Genomic DNA, 19,185 nt, shown 5'->3' on the forward strand with positions numbered 1-19,185 from the left:
GGGCTTGTTTCTCCAACCGCGAAACAGCAGAACTTCAACTTTGCCTAATCCTCAACCCGTATCATCATTGAACAGGCCTTCGGACATTTGAAAGGGCGCTGGCGCGTCCTCCGGGGGGAGCAGCAGGAGGGCTCGAAGCTTGCCACGAACGTTGCCATTGCCTGCATGGTCCTGCACAACCTTGCATCTAACGACGCGAAGAGCACGTACTGTACCTTGGACGTGTGGTCTGCTGACGATCCCGGCTCATCCAGCCAGTCTGCTTCGGCCAGCATCGGCAATCCTGCAGGCAATAATTGGGACATACATGCCGTGCGTTTGCGAGACAGTATCGCAGAGGAGATTTGGTCGGGCTTGGAGGCGGGCCCTATGTAGTTATTGTTGGATATACGACAATTCACAGTATGATGATTGATAAAACAAAAACAAACAACGGGCAGATCGTGCTGGTATCATAGGGTGCCCTCATTGTACGTGAATATGTACTTTTGCACTTCCATCCCCCCCTGAGAATGCAAATCGTGGTCAGTACTGCTGGATATGGCAGGATATGGCGGGATATGGCTGGATATGGCTGGATATGCAAATCTCTCACCTTCTCACAACTCCATCTCTTCCTGCTCCCTCTCGGCGTCACGCCTCTCCTCTTCTTTGGTATCGGCGGAGTCCATGACATCGATACCTTCGCTGGATCTCTCCGAAGAGAAGTTTCCCCATCCCGCTTCCGCGTGCGGGTCGTCTGTTGCGACAGCGTCCCTCATCTCGTCATCCTCCCCTTCACCCCCTTCACCCTCCTCATACTCGTCCTCCCCCTCTCTCTCCGCCTTGGCTGCGGTGAGCTCTCTCGAGGCGGTCGGCATGGGCGGCGTAGAGGTCGTCGAGCTTTTCGTTCAAGCCGCTGCTCGCAAAGTAAGACGGCCATCCCTTCCCTCCCCGAGCCCTGCGGATGGCCTGCCACATCCCTCTTCCTCCTCAACCCCCTCCAACTCCCGCATCCTCGCATCGTGCCATTCTTCCCTCACCGCCGCAGCGGACTCCTCCTCTTCCTTCTCCACCTCCAAAGCCTCCAAGAAACGTCGCCCAACCGGGATCCCAGAGCGTCGTACAGGCGCCTCGGCTGCAGGCGCAGCAGCGGGAGCGGGAGCAGGGGCGAGAGCAGGAGCGGAAGCAGGGGCGGGAGTAGGAGCAGGGGCGGTAGCAGTGGCGACAGCGGGGATGGTGCGTTTGGCGGGGATACAACGGCGGGTGGGATACGGTGCCGGGATTCGAGGGCATATATACAGGAGCCGCATGCATCCTCGTGCCGAAACTTACCGGCATCCCTCGAGAAAAAGTAAGGATGTCGGGAAGTTTTAGCACGGGGACAGATAGGTCGTTCAAGGGCCGCTGCTTCCGCTGCTCCCGCGCTAGACCTCCCGAGCACCTCCACCCCACAGAAGCGAGGACCTGGATATCGGATTCGGCGTCTTCGTTATCGACGTCCTCAACGAGCGCTTCCTTCCCTTTCGAGGAGAACGGTTGGAGGACGGTTGAGCTCCCCTGGACGTAGCCCGAGTCTTGCGAGCCGCGCCGGCCGGCCTGGCCTTCGCAGCGGGAGCTTTCTCGACTTGCGCTTAACATCGGTAATCCCGAGGCACGAGAGGCCACCACACGAACGGCGGGCACATGCTTGCAATCATCACTTCCTTGATGTCGCGGTTGCGAAGGTGCAGACCTTGGAGGTCGATATTTTGTAGGGAGTGGCTGCAACCATTTCCACAGGGTCTGCCGCTCAGCTATGCCTCTTCACACCCCAACTTCTCCCACGTATAGGTCGTCGGACTTTCAGTGATTGCTAGCACGGCTAGTTCTGACAATATGATCTGAGAAAGTGGGCCGGTTGTTGTCGACCCGAGTGGCAATGACTTGATGTTTACAAAACTATGAAACTCTTCCAGAGCGGTTCATTGATGGCGTAGGTGTCGGCCAGACCTCCGCCGAAGGTAAGCTTCCTCACAAATGTTTTCTGAAGGGATTGCAGGCTGGCGTGACCAATGACGGCTTTGAACACCATGGGGCACAATCGCCCAGCGGGATTCCCTAGCTGACGTTTACCACGGTTTCCAACTGAACGCCCGCCGTATGCCCCGGAAAGAGTTGCATAACCTTCCTCCTATTCCCCTCCGCATATTCCCAGAGACCCCAGAAACAGGGGCATTCCCTAGCCTTGGCCTCCCATCGCCTACCATCCGACCCCCGTCGGGATGGGGATGTAGGCGGTAGGCACGGCGCGCCCACCCTCCAAGGACACCCGTGTTCACGTGGTGCGTTCTCGTCAACGTCTATGTTCATTGCCGAGAGTTCGGCGGTGAGCTCTTCGTTGTTGATGCGCGTAGGAGATTCAGTTGCGACGGTTGCGACGGGTTCGATGTTGGTGCTCGTTAACTTTGCCGAAGAGAGCTGAGCTTGCAAGTCGGCTCTCTGGGCGCGGAGTATGTTGATGGTCTTTGCCAGTCGCGCGACGAAATTTTGCATCCGCTTTTCATCATAGGTAGTGTTCGCACCGTCGACCATCTTGTCAATCTGTCGCTCCGCGTCCCCGTCAACTTGAGGCGATACAAAGGTTTGGCACCCTCCAAGCGATCCAGTATCTTCTTGAGCCACACCTCATAAATGTCGTTGTCGCTGTCGAGGTCCTTTCGGTAGTTCACGTCCTTGGCAACCTCCACCAAGTGCGTCTGCTGCGCGATGAGTGGAACCTACTCCAGTCTATCCACCTTGCGCAGAAGTAAAGCTGCTAGCTCTGCCTAGGGATGACTGCGCTATTGCGTCCGGCCCATCTCCGACATCGCGTATGATGCTGTCCGCCTTCTTGTTGCCGCGTCTGGAATGCTTGTGGGGCCGGCAACGCGAGGACTCCCACGACTCTGATTGGGCCAGGCGCGGGGCGGAGGGGGTGACGAGGCCCGGCGTTCTTCTGTGGTTGCAGGTCATGGAACTGATAGATGCGGAAGACGGATAAATGAGCTCACTTAAGCACAATCGCTGAAGGTTCAATTGACCGACAAAGACTTACGCGTCAGAGGATCATTTGCAACAAACGCTTCCCGACCTAACCAAGGTCCTACTGCGACCAGGGGCGGTGGGTTGGCATACTCTTCATCGTTTTCTTCCTCCTCATCTTTCGCCACGCCCGTCAGCCATGTGGTTGCGCTGGGTTGGGCGGTCCTGCCCATGATTGCCATGTATACATGCTCGTAGCGTTCATCTTAAGTGATCCAATGGGCGTAGCCACGGCCCCTCGCTTTCACGATGAGTCTGTTTGTGAAGACGCAGGAATTGATGGCGGTGGCTTCCCCTAGTCGCTGCTTCCGATCCATTTCCCACTTGATCCTGATGGTCGTCCCCACCGTTGTGATGACGTGAGATGGGTCAAATCCGTTACTGGTCATTCTTATCTCGATGCCCTCGAACACGTCCTCCTCGTTCTCCTCATCTAAACAGAAGGCGCTTTCGGCGGCGGTGGTGGCTACTGTTGGAGGCCGCGGACGAGGGAAAACGACTGCCTTACTCGTAGCGAAACGAGTGCGCACATGAAGGCAATTCACTTGCGTTCACCGATGGGCAAATGGCGTGGGTATTCCAGAGAGAGTTCAGGTTCCAGATTGCCCGTTCACAAAGTCAGGAGCACGTGACCATGAAAAGGTTGTATGGGTCCATTTTAACTCGCAGCCTTGTTTTCAAAATTTGCCATGTCAAAAGACAACTCTCTTATTATATAGCGTATGTACAGCACACAACGACAAAGAAGTAAGCCAAACCCCAGCTAGACCTAGAACCTACTCGTATCACGACCGAACAAGAAACTGAAGAGCCACGACGCCGGAATAAGCACCATATTCCTCAAACTCACGCTCTTGACAAGATACGCCGACCGCCACACAAACCACGCCAACCTCCCTCGTAACGCCCTGGGCAACCTACTCGGCGCCTGCGTCCCCTTCTCGCCCGTCGTCGCCGGATGCGTATCCGTCGGCGAACTCGTCGCGTCCATAATCGCCTTCCACCCGCCGACATACACCATGCTTCCCATATGGCTGTACTCGAATTTGGGCAGCGCGGAGAAGGAGGAGGTGTAGGTTGGGGACGTGGGGGCGGGAAGGGTGGGGAGCTTGTTGAGGTGTTTGCGGAGGTAGGTGCCTTGTTGGGAGGCGACTTGGGCGGTGGCGGGGAGGGAGAGGTGGAGGAGGGAGGCGCAGTCGCCAAGGGCGTAGACGGAGGGGATTGGGGTGTATACGTCTCGTGAGGCAGTGGGCGGTGACGGTGCGTCCTTCGCTGCGATGGTGGCGGGCTTGTCCTTTGATGTGCTAGCGGCCGGTGAGTCGGAGATAGGGGCGGGCTTGTCCTTTGTTGTCGTAGCGGCCGCAGGTGTGTCGGCATGCGGCGCTTCTGCTGCTGCACCGCTGTCATGCACCCTCCTCAAAACCCTCAAATACTCATCCACCACCAGCCGATTATCCCTACTCCTCGCAGCCCCCAACTCCCTAATCAGCGGCGTCGCCGTCAGTCCCGTGGACCACACCAGCACGCCAAACGGTTCCTCGGACCCATCTGCGAGAATGAGTTTGTTCTTTTCGACGCGCTTGATGTAGGTTTTCGTCCGGATCTTGATCCCTTCGCGCGCAAACTTGCGGGCTGCGTAGTCGGCGAGGGACGCGTCGAAGGTCGAGAGGATCTTGGAGCCGACGTCGTAGACTGTGAGGGTTACTTTGTCCATTAGGGTTGGGTAGAGGCGGCTCAAGTCGTCTAGGAATCGAAGATAAGGGGATGAATTCAGCATATTTCCTCCAGAATTGGAGATGTTTCTCACGGCTTACTCCGGACGCGCACCTTTGATAAAATCATGCAACTCAGCACTAAACTCCACCCCCGTCGGCCCACCCCCCACCACCGCAAAACTCAACAACCTCCACTTCACATCGTCCGGCGTGTTCGGCTCGCTCGCCATCTCGAAACACTCAATGATCTTTGCCCGGATCTTTTGCGCGTGCGAGATCTCTTTCAGAAAGAATCCGTGCTGCTCTACGCCGGGGATCCCGAACGTGTTGCTGTAGGCTCCAACCGCGATAACGAGTTTGTCGTAGCGCAGTTTGAAGGGTTGCATGTCGGGTAAGGCTGGCATGCACGTCAGCTCCTTTCGATCCAAGTCGATCGCGTCGCACCAGGCCTGTATGAGAGAGGAAGATGGGGTGAGTGTCATCCACAGCCATCAACCGTCAACGACCATCGACCATCTTCAAGTGATATCCTGCTCGCTCCGCTCGCGACAAGGATGTTCGGCTGCGGTGGGCGGAGCGTAGCTCGCCTCGCTCGCAAAAGATCTGACGCTCGCTGGGGCTTGCTAAGAGCCGTGATAAGGGGTATTGCGCCTTCGGCGCAAGGAACTCGCTCCGCTCGCCGCTTCGCTTTGCTAGCGAGAGGCATTCGCTCGGGCTCCCCGACCGAACCAGACCGAAAGCGGCGCTGATTAGGAGTATTGCGCATTCGGCGCGACTCGCTTCGCTTGAAACGTTCGGCCTGGTCGCCTTCATTACGCTGCAGGCTCCCAGACCAAACCAAAGCCCTCGCTGTTGCTCAGGCCTCCCTCCGGTCGGGCTTTATGCTCACTCACTTCGTTCGTTCGCACCCACCTGATGATACTTGGCACTCCGATTATGATGCCTAACCGGCTCGGTAATGGCCCTAAACTCCAGCGTCCCGACGCTCGTCCCCGCAAGCAACGGCGTAAAAACAAAATGATTCCGTGGCGAAATACAGACAACATCATAGTCCTTCGTGTTTATGCCAGAGAGGAGTTTGAGCCCTGCCCAGCCTGAACCGAGGATGACGAGCGTGCCTTGTGGTTTTGCGAGGGATGTTGCGTGCCGGCGGTGGAGAGAGGTTGGAGCGACATGACACCATTTGGGACTGGGGTGGCGGATGGGTGCACGCCCGAGGAGGACGCGTGGGAGGATAAAGGTCATCGTGGCGATGGTGCGGATATGATCCAATGATGTAGGAAGGTGCTATCGTCCTGCTGTTATCCGCGCTTGTTGTGGGCGCTTTCCTCCGAGTGCAGATGGCCAAGATGGTCCTCGTCGCCTACGAATTAGGTTGAAGTGTGAGGTGTGAAGTGTGAGCTCCCAATGCGGGGGCAACCTATTGCAGTTACCGGCACACCTACTGAATTGTCTCTGTACTCTGTCGAGCCAAGGGCCGGGAGACCGTGGCAAAGTAGGCAATGTTTTGTAAAGCTGGAAGGGACGGACGTTGTGCCCCTGTTGTCCAGCAGTGGTATCGGAATACTGTAAGCGAAAAAGCGGGTCGGAAAAGAACGGGAAGAGATCTGATAAGGGCCGAGGGAGGCGCGCGCGTTGATGTTGTCATTCGCATTCACACCGAGAGCGTTCGACTACGAGAGGGGGTTGCTATGCGCTCACGCGGACTACTACGGCAGATGGATCAGATGGAGAACAACCCCACGTGTGATGCGCACAGCAGAGATTTGCGTGCTGGTGCAGTCGGCATATGATATGGAGCCCCATCCGTACAACGGGAGATGTGGGTAATGTGCCAACATCCTCCACGAGCAAATATCAAAGAAAGGGGGAAGATACACCTCAGTGTTCCCAATCGGCAGGATCACTGTAAGGTTTCCTTGTACTAGATGGGTGTTTCTTTTAACGATCTAGTTGGTGCCAATCGTTCTAAAAGGCTGCCGAGACCGGAATGTCCCTTAATGCATATGATAGGGAGGCCCCATCCAGAAAGCCAGAGATGATTGAGATGAGAGCAACAGATGTCCACGAGGATGAGAAACGGGACCAGCATTTCATTACTGTATTGACAGATGTTCGTCTTTCTCTGTAAACTGACTGACTAACCGAATTGACAACATGACGACGACAGGACACCCTGACAAGAACTTAGAAGTCCCCATCCCCATCCATTCCGATGCACACATGTACCAATACATGCACTGGCCGAAATCACTTCATTCAAACCCCTCCTCCTCCTATTCCCTAACACGTCAAACGCAACGAACTCGTCTTATGCACATCACTCGCCTTCCCCCCAAGTCCTCCGATCACAAACCCGCCACTCCCAACCTGGGCCGCCTGGAACACAAGCGCATTGCCGCACTTGGTATCCGTCGCCAACCCCGCAAACTGGAACCCGCTGCCAAAGTACGAGCTGGTGCTGATGGAGGCGACGTTGTAGCATCCGGATTTGGTGGCGTGGAAGACTTCTTTGGACGCGTCGTTGTAGAAGATGAATTTGCAGGCGGTAGTCGACGACGCGAGGAGCGTGGCGCTTAGGAGGAGGAGGTGCGGGAGGTGCATTTTTGGGAGCGGTCGGCGAGGCGGATGAGGGTGGGGTGGTGGCGATTGAAGAAATTGTTCGTCTTCTTTCGGTTCGTTTCCGTCGTAGATCTGCGGATGTGAAGCGAGAGGTTGCCTCGGCGCCCCCCTTTATACCCCGGCCGAACGGTCGTCACTCTGCCTTTTTTTTCTCTCCCGGCGGTCCGTCCCTCCGGAAAGACCACTACCGATATCACCAAAAATGTATCCGTAGGCCGTGGGGAGTCGGGACTGCGTTGCCCAAGTTGCACAACTGGCAGTTCAGGTCCCCCCCTGCTGCACCGCGTACTGGTAGTCTGGTACAGTACAGTACAGAGACGCGTGAATGCAAAGGGACGCGTTCAGCTTTTGATTGGGACAAGCTTTTATTGCATCAAAGGGACGTTTTTCAGGCGATAAGCGGAATGCTTTGTTCAGGTTCCGGTCGGCAGCGGTCGGCGACAGCTCGTACCTCAACCCTGTGCCGGATTGTGCATCGGAGTGGATGGGACATCTGGACCCCGGGTGTTCGTTCGTCGCGCGCTTCGTGAGTTCGGAATGTCTAAGCACGGCAGTGCATGTTCGGGCCGATGGCCGTGTTTGTCTTGAGGAATGTTGAAGCACAAGCCTCGGACTGGACGGAACGAGCGGAGTGGGGTGAGGCTAGTTGCTACAGTATGTGCTCACAGTCACAGTGGACTGGCACCGACTGCGATAGGATTCATTCGGACAAAACAACGGCCGACTTATCCCGAATTGAGAACTCATCCTGGTCCATCCCCATAACAGGCTCTTCAACTTAATGTACAGTACAAAGATCAATAAAAGCCCACCGTCAAAGCGGGCCAGTTCTCATCCATGTCCTTTCTGAGAAGTTGTGAGGGAGGGAAGCTGCGAGGAACGACCGCGTCGACGGGGAATAAACCCACCCACGTGACCTGTCTCCCGATTTAATCTCCTCCTCTGCCGACAGCGCCGCCCGCCCACTCCCACCCACCCCCATCCCATTACCCCCTCACAATCACAACCCCCATCCATCCATACTCCCACCCACTCTCTCACTCTCGCACTCACTCACTCATACCTTCCCGCATAGAATAGACTATTTCCTGCCATCCTGTCTCGGAAGCTGCTCTTCCTGCCGCTTCTCTCGCTTCTTTATCGGCGTCATCGCCCTTGCTTCAGCTTCATCCGGAACGCTCGGGTACCCGCGGAACACCTGAACCTCCTCCTCAGGAACCTCCTGCTCATTAGTCATCGTTGGCGGCGGCGGAAAGCTCTTGTTTCAGCCACCACCACTCCCTCCTCCTTCGCAACTATTCCCGCCCAACAGCTCTTGGCTGCTCTCGCCGCTGTTCAGGACTCCCTCCGTCGTCGTATCGACCACCTCATCTCATCGCACCCATCGTTATCGTTCTCTTCTACAAACGTCCCCGCCGCGGCACAGCTCATCACTCTGCTCGTCACACTCTTTATCGCAACATCTATCCTGAGTCACAATATACCCGCTTGCATCACGAAAATGACCGATATCTTCAAATCTGTCGACCAGTCTCGCCAGGAGACCGAGGACCAGCAAGCCGCGCCCGTGACTAGCACCACTAACGTTGAGAATGAACAAGTGATTTCTCCTGTCGTCGCGCAAAAGAATACCGAGGTTGTCGATGATGATGTTGATCATGTCGCGGAATCAATCTTCGATGGCTACGCCGAATCTGATGAGGATGCCCTCGTTGAGGAGGCCGACGCCGAAAAGCCCATTTCCAATCACGAGAAGCTTCTCAAAGTTGACGCCGATGTCGCCGTGGAGCCGAAGGCCGACCAACCCATTGATGTCCACGAACACGTCGCGGAGGTAGCCACAGCCAGCGACTCTGACGGAGCGGCCATGATCGACGCTCCCGAGACCGAGGCTGAGGCCGAGCCCGAGACCGAAAGTGAAGAAAAGTTTGTCATTGTGGACAAGGAAGAAGCCGTCCAAGCCGCTGGTGAATCCGAGGTTTCCCCCGAAGCTGTCCGCGAAGAACCTGATGAGGTCACGGCCGCTGATGTCGATGTCAAGGCCGGCAACACTGAGCAGCCCGTCGAACACGTGGCCAAACCGGATGTCGCTGACGAGATCCCCCTCCCTTCCAACATCAAGGACGAGTCGGAGGACTCCACCGACCCCGTCATTGCCCCCGCTGCGGAACAAGGCCAAACCGAGAACTCGGACCTCCCTATCGTTCAAACAGAGGAGGTTATCCTAACTCCTACCGCCACCGGTCTCACGGCCGCCCACGTCTCGACAACCCTTGTAGCCGACACCGATTCCGAGAATAACGTCGTAATTGTCGAGCGTCAGGACATTGATGCCGTTGCCGCTGAGGGAGTCGAGACTGGCACAAGTGAGACCGTTACCGTCCTTCATGACGATGGTGTCGTAGAGACTGTCACGGAGGAGAGGGCTACCGCGGTGGTTGACACGGAGGAGGGTGAGGTAGTTGTGGAGCATGAGGCCATCACTGCTACTGCTGTCGCGGAAGAGGATACCGTCACATCTACCGAGCAAGAGACCACCACCCTCACCGCCGTTCACGAAGCCACCGGCACAGTCGAGACTTTCACCGAGGAGGAGTCCGCCACCCTGACCCGCGAAGCCAACGGAGACGCGCTTGTCATCGAACATACCGAAACCACCGGTACCATCGTCGACGGCGGAGACGTCGAATCCATCACCACTCACGAAGCGACGACTTTTACCGCTGTACATGACGATGTGGTTGAAACTGTCACGGAGAAGGACGACACTACGATTTTGATCACGGAAAATGGGGACGAGGTGGTTTTGGAACACACTGAAACCACTGCGACGGTCGTGGACCACGATACGGTTGAATCCACCACACGTGAAGCGACGACACTTACCACCGTACACGACGATGTGGTCGAGACCGTCATGGAAGAAGAGGAGACTGCCGTTGTCGTCAACGATGGAGATGAGATTGTCATTGAACATGCGGAGACGACCCACGCGGTTGTTGTGGATGAGGGCGCTGAGTCAACCACACGTGAATCGACTACATTTACCGCCGTACATGACGATGTGATCGAGACTGCCACATCGGAATCGGATGTCATTAAAACAGGAGACGCGGAAGACGTCGTCGTAGCCCACACCGCAACCACGACCGCGGTGATCGTTGACAATGACGTGGTCGAATCCACTACGCAGGAAACTACAACTGTTGCAAACGTTGATGAAGACGGTGTGCTGGAGACCATTACAGAGGAATCCACTACCGCTGTGACACAAACGGAGGACGGAGAAGAGGTTGTTGTTGCGCGTGAGCAAGTTACGGCTACGGTCGCTGACGAGGAGGGTGTGGAATCCGCCACCACCGTCTCTACAGTTGATGATGCCGGCACGGTCGAGACGGTTACGCTGGAGGCTGTTACGAGCAATACCGCCGCGGAGGACGCCGGGGTGGACGGGGAGGAGGTGATCACAATTGCTATGCTTGGAGCGCGGGATGAGGCCGATGTCGGGTCCCCGGAGACAACCGCGGATAGGGATGTCCCGGCTGAGGGACATGAGGAGACTGAGACCGAGACCGATCTCCCGATTGGGGGGGACGCCGACCAACCGGCAACTACAATTGGGGATGTGGAGACCAAGCACGTCCCCGCGGTTGATGAGGCGGGAACGGGGAACACCGCTGAGACTGGGAGTGAGGTTGAGACCGTGCAAGTTCCCACAGAACTCGAACCCTCGGGTGTGAGTGCACCGGTCGTTGAGGAGAGCAGGGAGATTGCTGATGAGGTTGTTGGTGCGGAGAAGGATGCTGGGGTTGTTGAGGAGCCGGTTGAATCAAAGGGGGTTGTTGCGCCCGCCGCTGCCGAGACTGACCGTGAGCCGCCTGTCGGGACTGCGGAGGTTACGGCGTCTGCGGTTGAGAGTGTGCCGGAGGTTGCTGAGACCGTTAATGAGCCTGTTGAGGAGAAGGACGTCGTCACCCCCGCCGCCGCTGAGACTCACCACGAGTCTAGCGAGCCGGCTGTCGAGAGCATGGAGGTTACGGCGTCTGCTGTGGAAACGGAGGATGGCGCTGTTGAGAGCGTGTCGGAGGTTGCCGAGGCCGTTGAGCAGCCTGCTGAGGAACGGGAGGCTGCTGCGTCGGTGGCCGAGCCTGAGAAGGGTGCTGATGTTGAGACACCCGTCGAATCCGTGGAAGCTGCCTACGGTACTGCGTCTGCTGTTGAGACGGAGGATGGCGCTGTTGAGAGCTTACGGGAGGTTGCCGAGACCGAGGAACGTCCTGAGGAGAAGGAGACCGCCACACACGTTACCGAGGATGAGGCTGTTGAGAGTGCACCGGGAGTCAGCAAAGCTGTCGAAGAGCCGGTTGAGGATGAGAAGGTTGTTGAGAGCACGCCGGAAGTCGCTGAGACTGTTGAACAGCGTACTGGGGTTGCGGAGGTTGCCGCACCCGCGGCCGAGACTGAGCAAACCACCGTCTCGGGCGAGACCATCTCGGACCTTCCCTTGGTCGACCGTTCCATCGTTGGAGACGAAGAGGGGGAAGTAAAACAGGCCCCGACCGCCACCGAACCCTCCTTCATCCACCCCACGCCCCCTCAAACCCCACCCCCCACGCGCACCCTCCCCTCCACCGCCACCCCTCGGCCAACCTCCCTAACCCCCCGCCCCTCCAAACATTTCGACCGCCTGCTCTCCTCTGCCTCCACCCCCTCGACCCCACCCCCCTCCCGCACCGCCGCCCACGGCCCCACGCAGCCCCTCTCCTCCATCACCCGCGCCGTGCGCCACACAAACCCCATCCTCGACGAGATCAACTACGCGATCCACCTCATCAAAACCAACGACGCCTCCTTGACTGAGCTGGACCTCACCGACTGCCGAGTCCTCACACCTGCCCACTTAACCGCCATCGCAGGGGGCTTACTCCACAACACGCATCTCGCCACCCTCGTCCTCAAAAACACATCCCTGGCCACCCCCGCCGCCATCGACCTCGCCGAAGCGCTCAAGCTGAACACCGCCCTCGCACTCCTCGACCTGAGCGCCAACGCGATCGGCCCCGCCGGCATCAAAGCCATCGCGGAATCCCTTGCTGAGAACAGCACCCTGAAGGAGCTGAAATTGGGCCAGCAGAAGTACCCCGCCGGCACGGACGCCGAGATGGCGCTGGCGACGGCTATGGAGAGGAACACGGGCGTTGTGAAGTTGGGCGTTGTGGTTCGGGATGTTGGGTGCAAGGTGAAGGTGGATACGGCGGTGAGGAGGAATGCGGAGAGGGAGAGGGAGAGGAGGAGGAGGGAGGCTGAGAGTGCTTGAAGCGAGCTTGTGGGATGCGATCGGTAAGGGGTGGTGGACTCCCCCTCTTCGGCCTCCCCTCGGAGATTCTGCCTGCGACGCTCGGTTTCTCATGTCGTGATTGTGATCCTGGCTTTGATGGACCCACGCAGTATCGCAACACCCCCGACCGCGCCTTCAACCCCGGCGTATTCTTCATCTTTCCCTTTATTCTTCACCTCTTTTTCGTCACCATCCTCACTCCCGTTCTCCATCTTTGTTCCATTTCCATCTATCTATGACACAAACCCCCCTCCCTTCATTTATGGCGTAATCACCACCCCTGTGCACTTCCCTCATTTCCATTTTCCTTTCAATTTTCTTGTTGATTCCCTACCCCCGCGAGATACAGCTCGCTGTAGTTCTATAAGTTGTATCATCTCCCCCCCCCCCCCCCCCCCCTCCATATGCATGTATTGTGCCCTGATGTTTTGAAACCCACCAATATACCGCCTCTTCCTGTTGTTTTTCGGATTACAGGGGTGAGGGGAGTTGCCCCCAGCGAGAGTGAGGCGGATGTACAGTACGTGCGGGAGCGAATACAGGGAATACATCAGACCCGATTTCCTTGCGCGGAGAGGGAAATCTTGTGGCTACTTCTGCGAGCCCACGTCTGTGTATGCGGGAACGGGGTGGGTCGAGCATCGTCGTCCACTCCCCGCCGTCAACGAGTGTGCTTTTATGGGACGAATGACAGTTCAGGCGTCATACAGAGTCGATGGAGCGTCTCGGCGACTGCGCGAGTGTCCTGACCCCGGATTGCCTTGAGGAAGGGGGATCCCATACATGGACATACTTGATATTGATATGTGAAGCTAAGCTTGATCTGTTATAGTGATACGATGCCACTGACGTGTTGAGGACATTTGGCCCGGTATTCCGCGGCCATTATATGTATGTATGTACATATGTGCAAAAGGCATATTTTCTTAACGGTAGATCTGGAAGAAAGGGATCGGAAAGGACGCTAGGATGTGATCCTAAGATTGAGGCATGGTTCGGTTCCTAGGCTCTAGAAGTGTTTGTTCGATGTCTGTTCCTGTTGCGGTGCGGGTGCGTTTTCTGGACACACTGAAATCCTCCCAATACCGCCCAGGTCTATCAGTTAGTCTGGCGGCGTACGAGCCATCACTCGCCCGGCTTCTTTCCCGATGAGGTAGCGGCGGCTGTTCCCTGTTTGTCTGTCTGCAGGGTGTGCCGACTGTGTTTTGGTCGTAGTTCGGCGTTTTCCGCGGCGTCGTCCTGAAGTTTCGAGTTCACTCCATGACTGCTCGCTCCGAGATAGCTGTGTGTGTCCCGGTCCCGTACACTCAGTGAATATGAACTCCTTCGAATACCTCTCGGACATCAACGACAACCTGATATGCTGCATCTGCCATGCTCCCTTCACGACCCCAGGTGGGTGTGGTCAAGCCTTCCCCCACGTCATGTCATGCGCAAATGGCATCTTACTCCCCACTCCCCCCAAAAGTATCATCCCCCTGCGGCCACACCTTCTGCAACCTCTGCATCCTCACCTCGCTCTCCACAACCACGGCCGCCTGCCCGATCGACCGGCAACCGCTCACCCGGGCCGACCTCGTGCGCGCGCCTATCGTGCTGGAGAACCTCGTCCAGGAACTGCAGGTGAAATGCATGTGCGGGTGGACGGGCGAGCGCGCGCTGCTCGAGTCGCACCCGATGGACAGGTGCTTGAACTTGAAGTATACATGTCAGGAGTTGGGGTGTGGGCGGGTGGTGCTGAGGAATGAGGTCAAGGAGCATAGGGAGGTGTGTGAGGGACGGATGCGGGAATGCGAGGCGTGTCAGGAGAAGGTTTTGAGCGGTGATTATGAGGTACGTGCCCCGAGCAAAACGAAGTGAGACAGACAGTGAATGGCGGATTGCCGCGAAGCGGAGCGAGCCCAGGTCTTTGAGCGAGAGCGACATGGTTTGGACACCCAGTCCATGTCTCTTCTCCTGGCTCAATGTCATAGGGGTTTCCTCCACCTTCTATTGCTCAAAATCTTCTTGAATTCGGGCACGGAACAGGTGCACATTCTCACATGCGACAAGGTGCCCATCGAATGCGAGTTCTGTTCCGCCTCCGTCGCACGCGGGGAGCTCGCCGAGCACCAAGAGAAAACCTGCCCGGAGGTGTCCACCTCCTGCCCGCACCTCCGTTTCGGCTGCCTCTGGCAAGGCCCCAGGCGCGATCTCACATCCTCGCACCTGCCCACGATCTGCCCCTTCGAGCGGATGAAAACCTTCTTCGAACTCCACGAATCCAAACTGGCGGCCCTCATCCTCGAAAACCAAGGGCTGCAATCCCAACTCGACACCCTCCGCCACCACGTCCTCGCCATCGAAGACGCGCGGCGCGCCGAGTCCGCCGCCCTGGCTGCCAACCAGAAGTACTTTGCGGAAGTCATGGACGTCACCGCGGACCGCATGGCGCGCCTAGTGGAGGAACACCACATGGACCGGCTGGAGATGGGCCACCTCAAAGACAGGTGTGCGGCGCTGGAGGCCCGGATGCATGTCGCGGAGCTGGACGCGGGGTCGCGGCAGAGGGAGGAGGTGGGGTCGATCAGGGCGTTGTGTCGCGTGTTGGAGGAGCAGGTTTTGGGAAGGGGGCCTGGGGATGGGATGCCGGTTCCCGCCGCGATACATGGCAGACGCACCCCAACGCATTCGACACTGTCTAGTCCGGACCGCGGAAGCTCCACCACCACCACCACGACATCATCGTTTCCCTCATCCCCAGCAACAGCGGCGTCCATCACACCATCACCCACTCGGACACTCCTCACACACCACCCCAACCTCCAACTCAAACAGCAACTGGACGGCATCCGCAAGAAGTTTGACCGCATGAAATTGGACGAGGGCGGGTTGTGGGATCGGGTCGTGGGTGTGGCTGCCGCGGAGGGGGTGGGTAGTAGTAGTAGTGGCAGCGAGACGGCGGGACCGGACACGGAGGATGCGAGGCGGGGGTTGGGTGGGAGGGTTGTGAGGAGGGAAAGTGGGACCAAGTTGTAGAAGAATGCGGCGATGTTTTTTCTTTTTGGGGGTGGGTGTTGGAGGAGATGGAGGAGGAAGGAGGAGGAGAGACATGAAATGTGAGGAACTATGGAGGTTCGGGGCCTGCGTGCGTCCGAATTGTTGTTATATGAGATCGAGCGGGATTTTGAGGGATGTCAAGTACGGTTATTTGCAGTGCGTTTTGAACTGTGATGTGGAGCCGGGTTTTTGGGTTAGCCATTCTTGAACAAGTTGGTTTGGGAACCCACCTCCACCCTTTACTGACTGTATATTGCATGCAGAGTAGGCTTGTTCTTCCCGGCCACGACGCATCAAACAGTCCAGCCAAAGAAAGCTCTTCAAAGCCGTCCTCGACGTTTTTCCATCAACAACATTTCGCAATATCAGAAAGTCTACTCCCATTCGCATATATAAGAAAGAAAAGAGCAAGAAAAAACTATTTGACAAAGAGGAATGATACGCAAATGCGAAGAGAGTAGAGAGGTAGCTGTCTTCTATAATAAAGGTCACATCATACGTCCAATCCATATCCACCAAACGCCATAGTATACAAAGGGGGCCCATTATCTAGATCTCCATAACAACGCTCCTTTCCACCAATTCACCGACCACAGGAGAATGCACAGCCTTCACAAACGCCTGCCGTGATGGCTCAACTACCACAGCCGGGGACGCGTTCTCCGCCAATTTCATCATAGTCGGGCTGTTCATCGCAAACGCCGACACCGCCGATTTCATCATCAACTCCCGTACCGCTTCCGTCGTTGGTGTTGCCGGTTGGGCGAGGACGGGGATGGAGGGGACTGCTGGCGCTGCGTACGGTTGGGCTGACACGCCGTCGAGGGATATTGTAGTAGTTGGGCGGAGTTGTGGTTTCGCAGCGACCTTGTAATCCAGACGCTCCGTGAAGAGCTGGGTCAACTGGGCGTGGAATTGCGGGACGACGTAGAAGAGGAAACCGGCGACGGGGATACAGAACCAGTCTGCCAGGTTGCGGGGGTACTTGCGTTCACTGGCGAGCTGGGCGCGCTTGCCGAGGGGTTGGACGCGGAGGTGGGAGTGAGATGGCGCGATGGAGAATTTGTCAGCGCTCAAATCCATAGCTGAGTCCACACGGGAGTTGAGGAGACCCCCCTCCCGCGCCATCTGCTGATCCTGCAGCGCCCACCGCTCGAACCCGACCCATTGGTGGTACTTCTCGTAGTAGTAAATCATGACGACGTTGGGGACGACGATGGACATGCGAACCCAGAAGGAGATGTTGAGAGCCAGCTCAACGTAGGGGTGGACGGGGTCGTCGGAGAGGAAGCCCCAGAAGTAGGTTGCGATCGTATAGGAGAAGCAGGAGCGGATGGGGAGGATGAGGGCCGAGACGATGATCATGGTGAAGAGGTGGCCCATCATGATGTGGGATTCAAGCAAGCGGTGGCCGAGTTCGAGGAGGAGGAAAGGCCGTTGGGCGAGCTTGGTGCCCGCTGTGGCCTCTTCCTTGCCGTACTTGGACACGTTGGCGTTCTTCATGGGGATGACGGTCTCCTTCTCGGGGGCGATGAACGACATCAGCGTGCGGCGGATGGCGTACCCCGTGTCGAGGGATCCCCACAGGTGCCGGGTGGCCTGCACGTAGCGGGCGTTCATGTACGAGTAGTAACCCTTGATGCCCGTGCCCTCGCCTTCGACGTTGCACTGGGAGGCGGGGGAGAAGATACTCTTGACAATGACGCGACCCTCGGTGGCAAAGAAGCACTTGAGGTACATGTGCATGTCTTCGCCTATGGCTTCTGGTCCTGCGTCCCAGAAGTTGACCGCGAGCGCCAGGTCCATCGAGACGGAGTAGGCGGAGCAGGGGATCTTGATGGACGACGACGGGTACAGGTTGGAGATGACACCGATAGACCAGAACATGTCCGTGACACGAACGAAGACGGGTACGTTCTTGGAGTTGCGGTCGAACACGGTGCAGGGCGCAAACATCATGATCCGGCGCTGCTCAGGGGTGGCAGTGGTGTAGTGGTAGGTCACTGCGGAGAAGAAATCCTCGGCGAAACACGTGTCGGCGTCCATGACCGTGAGGATTTCGTGGTCGTGACGACCGGCCAGACCGCCGCCGGAACGGAGAGCCATCTGGGACGCGGCCCACGCAACATTGGAGGACTTGCCGCGAATCTCGCCGGGTCGGCCGACTGGGTGGAGGGTATAGGTGATCTCGAAGAACGAGTTTGCGTACTTTTGCATCAAAGTCGCCGCTTTCGCAGTCGCTCCTTGCTCCGATTCCTCCATCGCCAGGCAGATCTGCATTCAGAGAGAGAGTGGGATGATGAGTATAATGTAGATAGTTGGTGAGTTGACGGGATGGTTGAATGGTCCGTGTGCTAAGCTCGCATCGCTCGCTGAAGCCCGCGAAATTCCGTGGTTAAGAGTATTGCGCCTTTGGCGCAATGGAACTCGCGCCGCTCGTGCTCAATCTTTCAATGACATACCTTATACTGAACGACAGCCCTAGAGTGACTTGCGAGAACATCGAGCGTCTCACAAAGGGTATCCATATCCTCCTTATAATTCGGCAGAATGATCACATGTGTAACCGCCTCGTACGGCAAATCATGCCTCGTATCATGTCCATCGACGGTCCCCGTCTCCTGACAATACTTCTTGACCCAATCCGTGATCGAGTACAGCTTCGCATTTGTGTAGGCAACGTACATGCCGTAAGCGGACCGAGCGTTGTTGAGGAGGAACCCGATGTGCAGGGCGAAGTAGTAAGCGGCAAAGAGGGCGGGGGCGTAGATGGGCCCGAGGAATGCGAAGGGGACGACGAGCAGGAGCATTGTGCCGGGCATCCGTTGGAAGATGGGCTTCCATGGGACGGTGGCGAGGTAGTTGCGGATGGAGGACATTGTGGTTGTTGTTGTGGTGGTGGGGTAAATATAGTCTAAGTATAATACAGGTCTAGGAAGGAAAACACTGGGTGGGAAAAAGGACGGGATCGGAATTAGCTCAACGACGACGAAGAGGGTGTGGGGGTGGCCATGGAAAGTCAGAGACAGAGACGAGTGCAACTCACCTTCACACACACAGACAGACAGAAAGAGAGAGACAGAGAGTCTGAACCGGATTACGCCGGATAGAGAGGGGGGGGCTATTAAGTGGGTCTATATAATATACGTTAGAGGAGAGAAGAGTGGTGAGCAAGGGAGTCCGCCGAGTCTGTCCGTGATGGTTGTGAGAGGCGGGTGGGGCGAGAGACTGGAGACTTGAGACTGCTTGAGATGGCGGCGGTTGCGGAGTGGGGTGGGAGAGAAGTAGGAACTGCGAGATGGCCGTCCGTCCGTCCGTCCGTAGGGGGAAAGACCAGCAACAGCACAGCACAACGACCACAGCAGCAGCAGCAAGAGAGAGAGAGAGAGAGAGACCTTCTCCTTTCTCCTTTGTGGCCGTGTTGTTGGT

General features: G+C 57.1%; 6 protein-coding genes across 6 annotated transcripts; 2 read left to right on the forward strand and 4 right to left on the reverse strand.

Moving 5' to 3' along the window:
- Positions 1–599: 599 nt before the first annotated feature.
- Positions 600–3,215, reverse strand: EV422DRAFT_570915 (uncharacterized protein; the record flags this gene model as incomplete). The annotated part of the gene is made up of 5 exons (XM_053072932.1): positions 600–829; positions 959–1,117; positions 2,226–2,562; positions 2,646–2,717; positions 3,108–3,215. The coding sequence occupies 5 exons, from the start codon at positions 3,213–3,215 to the stop codon at positions 600–602; spliced, it is 906 nt and encodes a 301-aa protein (XP_052922261.1).
- A 496-nt stretch (positions 3,216–3,711) lies between these two features.
- Positions 3,712–5,362, reverse strand: EV422DRAFT_542309 (FAD/NAD(P)-binding domain-containing protein). The gene is made up of 2 exons (XM_053071265.1): positions 4,870–5,362; positions 3,712–4,785 (listed from the first exon to the last, which is right to left on the reverse strand). Exons 1-2 carry the CDS (start codon positions 5,237–5,239, stop codon positions 3,812–3,814), a joined length of 1,344 nt encoding a protein of 447 aa, XP_052922262.1. The 5' UTR covers positions 5,240–5,362; the 3' UTR covers positions 3,712–3,811.
- Positions 5,363–7,040: 1,678 nt separating this feature from the next.
- EV422DRAFT_509121 (uncharacterized protein) lies at positions 7,041–7,361 on the reverse strand (the record flags this gene model as incomplete). The annotated part of the gene is made up of 1 exon (XM_053068816.1): positions 7,041–7,361. The coding sequence occupies one exon, from the start codon at positions 7,359–7,361 to the stop codon at positions 7,041–7,043; it is 321 nt and encodes a 106-aa protein (XP_052922263.1).
- Positions 7,362–14,033: 6,672 nt separating this feature from the next.
- Positions 14,034–15,735, forward strand: EV422DRAFT_570919 (uncharacterized protein; the record flags this gene model as incomplete). Its single annotated transcript, XM_053072933.1, has 3 exons — positions 14,034–14,112; positions 14,186–14,550; positions 14,746–15,735. The coding sequence occupies 3 exons, from the start codon at positions 14,034–14,036 to the stop codon at positions 15,733–15,735; spliced, it is 1,434 nt and encodes a 477-aa protein (XP_052922264.1).
- Positions 15,736–15,832: 97 nt separating this feature from the next.
- EV422DRAFT_231418 (uncharacterized protein) lies at positions 15,833–16,261 on the forward strand. The gene has a single exon (XM_053065553.1). The coding sequence runs from the start codon at positions 15,930–15,932 to the stop codon at positions 16,215–16,217; it is 288 nt and encodes a 95-aa protein (XP_052922265.1). The 5' UTR covers positions 15,833–15,929; the 3' UTR covers positions 16,218–16,261.
- A 341-nt stretch (positions 16,262–16,602) lies between these two features.
- EV422DRAFT_489430 (glycosyl transferase family group 2-domain-containing protein) lies at positions 16,603–18,635 on the reverse strand (the record flags this gene model as incomplete). The annotated part of the gene is made up of 2 exons (XM_053067441.1): positions 16,603–18,030; positions 18,219–18,635. Coding segments are annotated over 2 exons (1,845 nt in total), but the record flags the coding sequence as incomplete, so codon positions are not given.
- Between the last annotated feature and the right edge of the window lie 550 nt (positions 18,636–19,185).

The sequence above is a fragment of the Fimicolochytrium jonesii genome (genome assembly GCF_025526975.1).
Source record: "Fimicolochytrium jonesii strain JEL569 chromosome Unknown EV422scaffold_29, whole genome shotgun sequence".
Taxonomy (NCBI): domain Eukaryota; kingdom Fungi; phylum Chytridiomycota; class Chytridiomycetes; order Spizellomycetales; family Powellomycetaceae; genus Fimicolochytrium; species Fimicolochytrium jonesii.

Excerpts from the sequence above, each read along its gene's own strand:
- EV422DRAFT_542309 (XM_053071265.1), bottom strand. The coding sequence starts at position 5,239 with ATGACACTCACCCCATCTTCCTCTCTCATACAGGCCTGGTGCGACGCG. Across the intron at positions 4,786-4,869 it reads GTTGCATGATTTTATCAAAG|ACGACTTGAGCCGCCTCTAC; the intron begins GTGCGCGTCCGG and ends TTCGATTCCTAG.
- EV422DRAFT_231418 (XM_053065553.1), top strand. The coding sequence starts at position 15,930 with ATGTGGAGCCGGGTTTTTGGGTTAGCCATTCTTGAACAAGTTGGTTTG.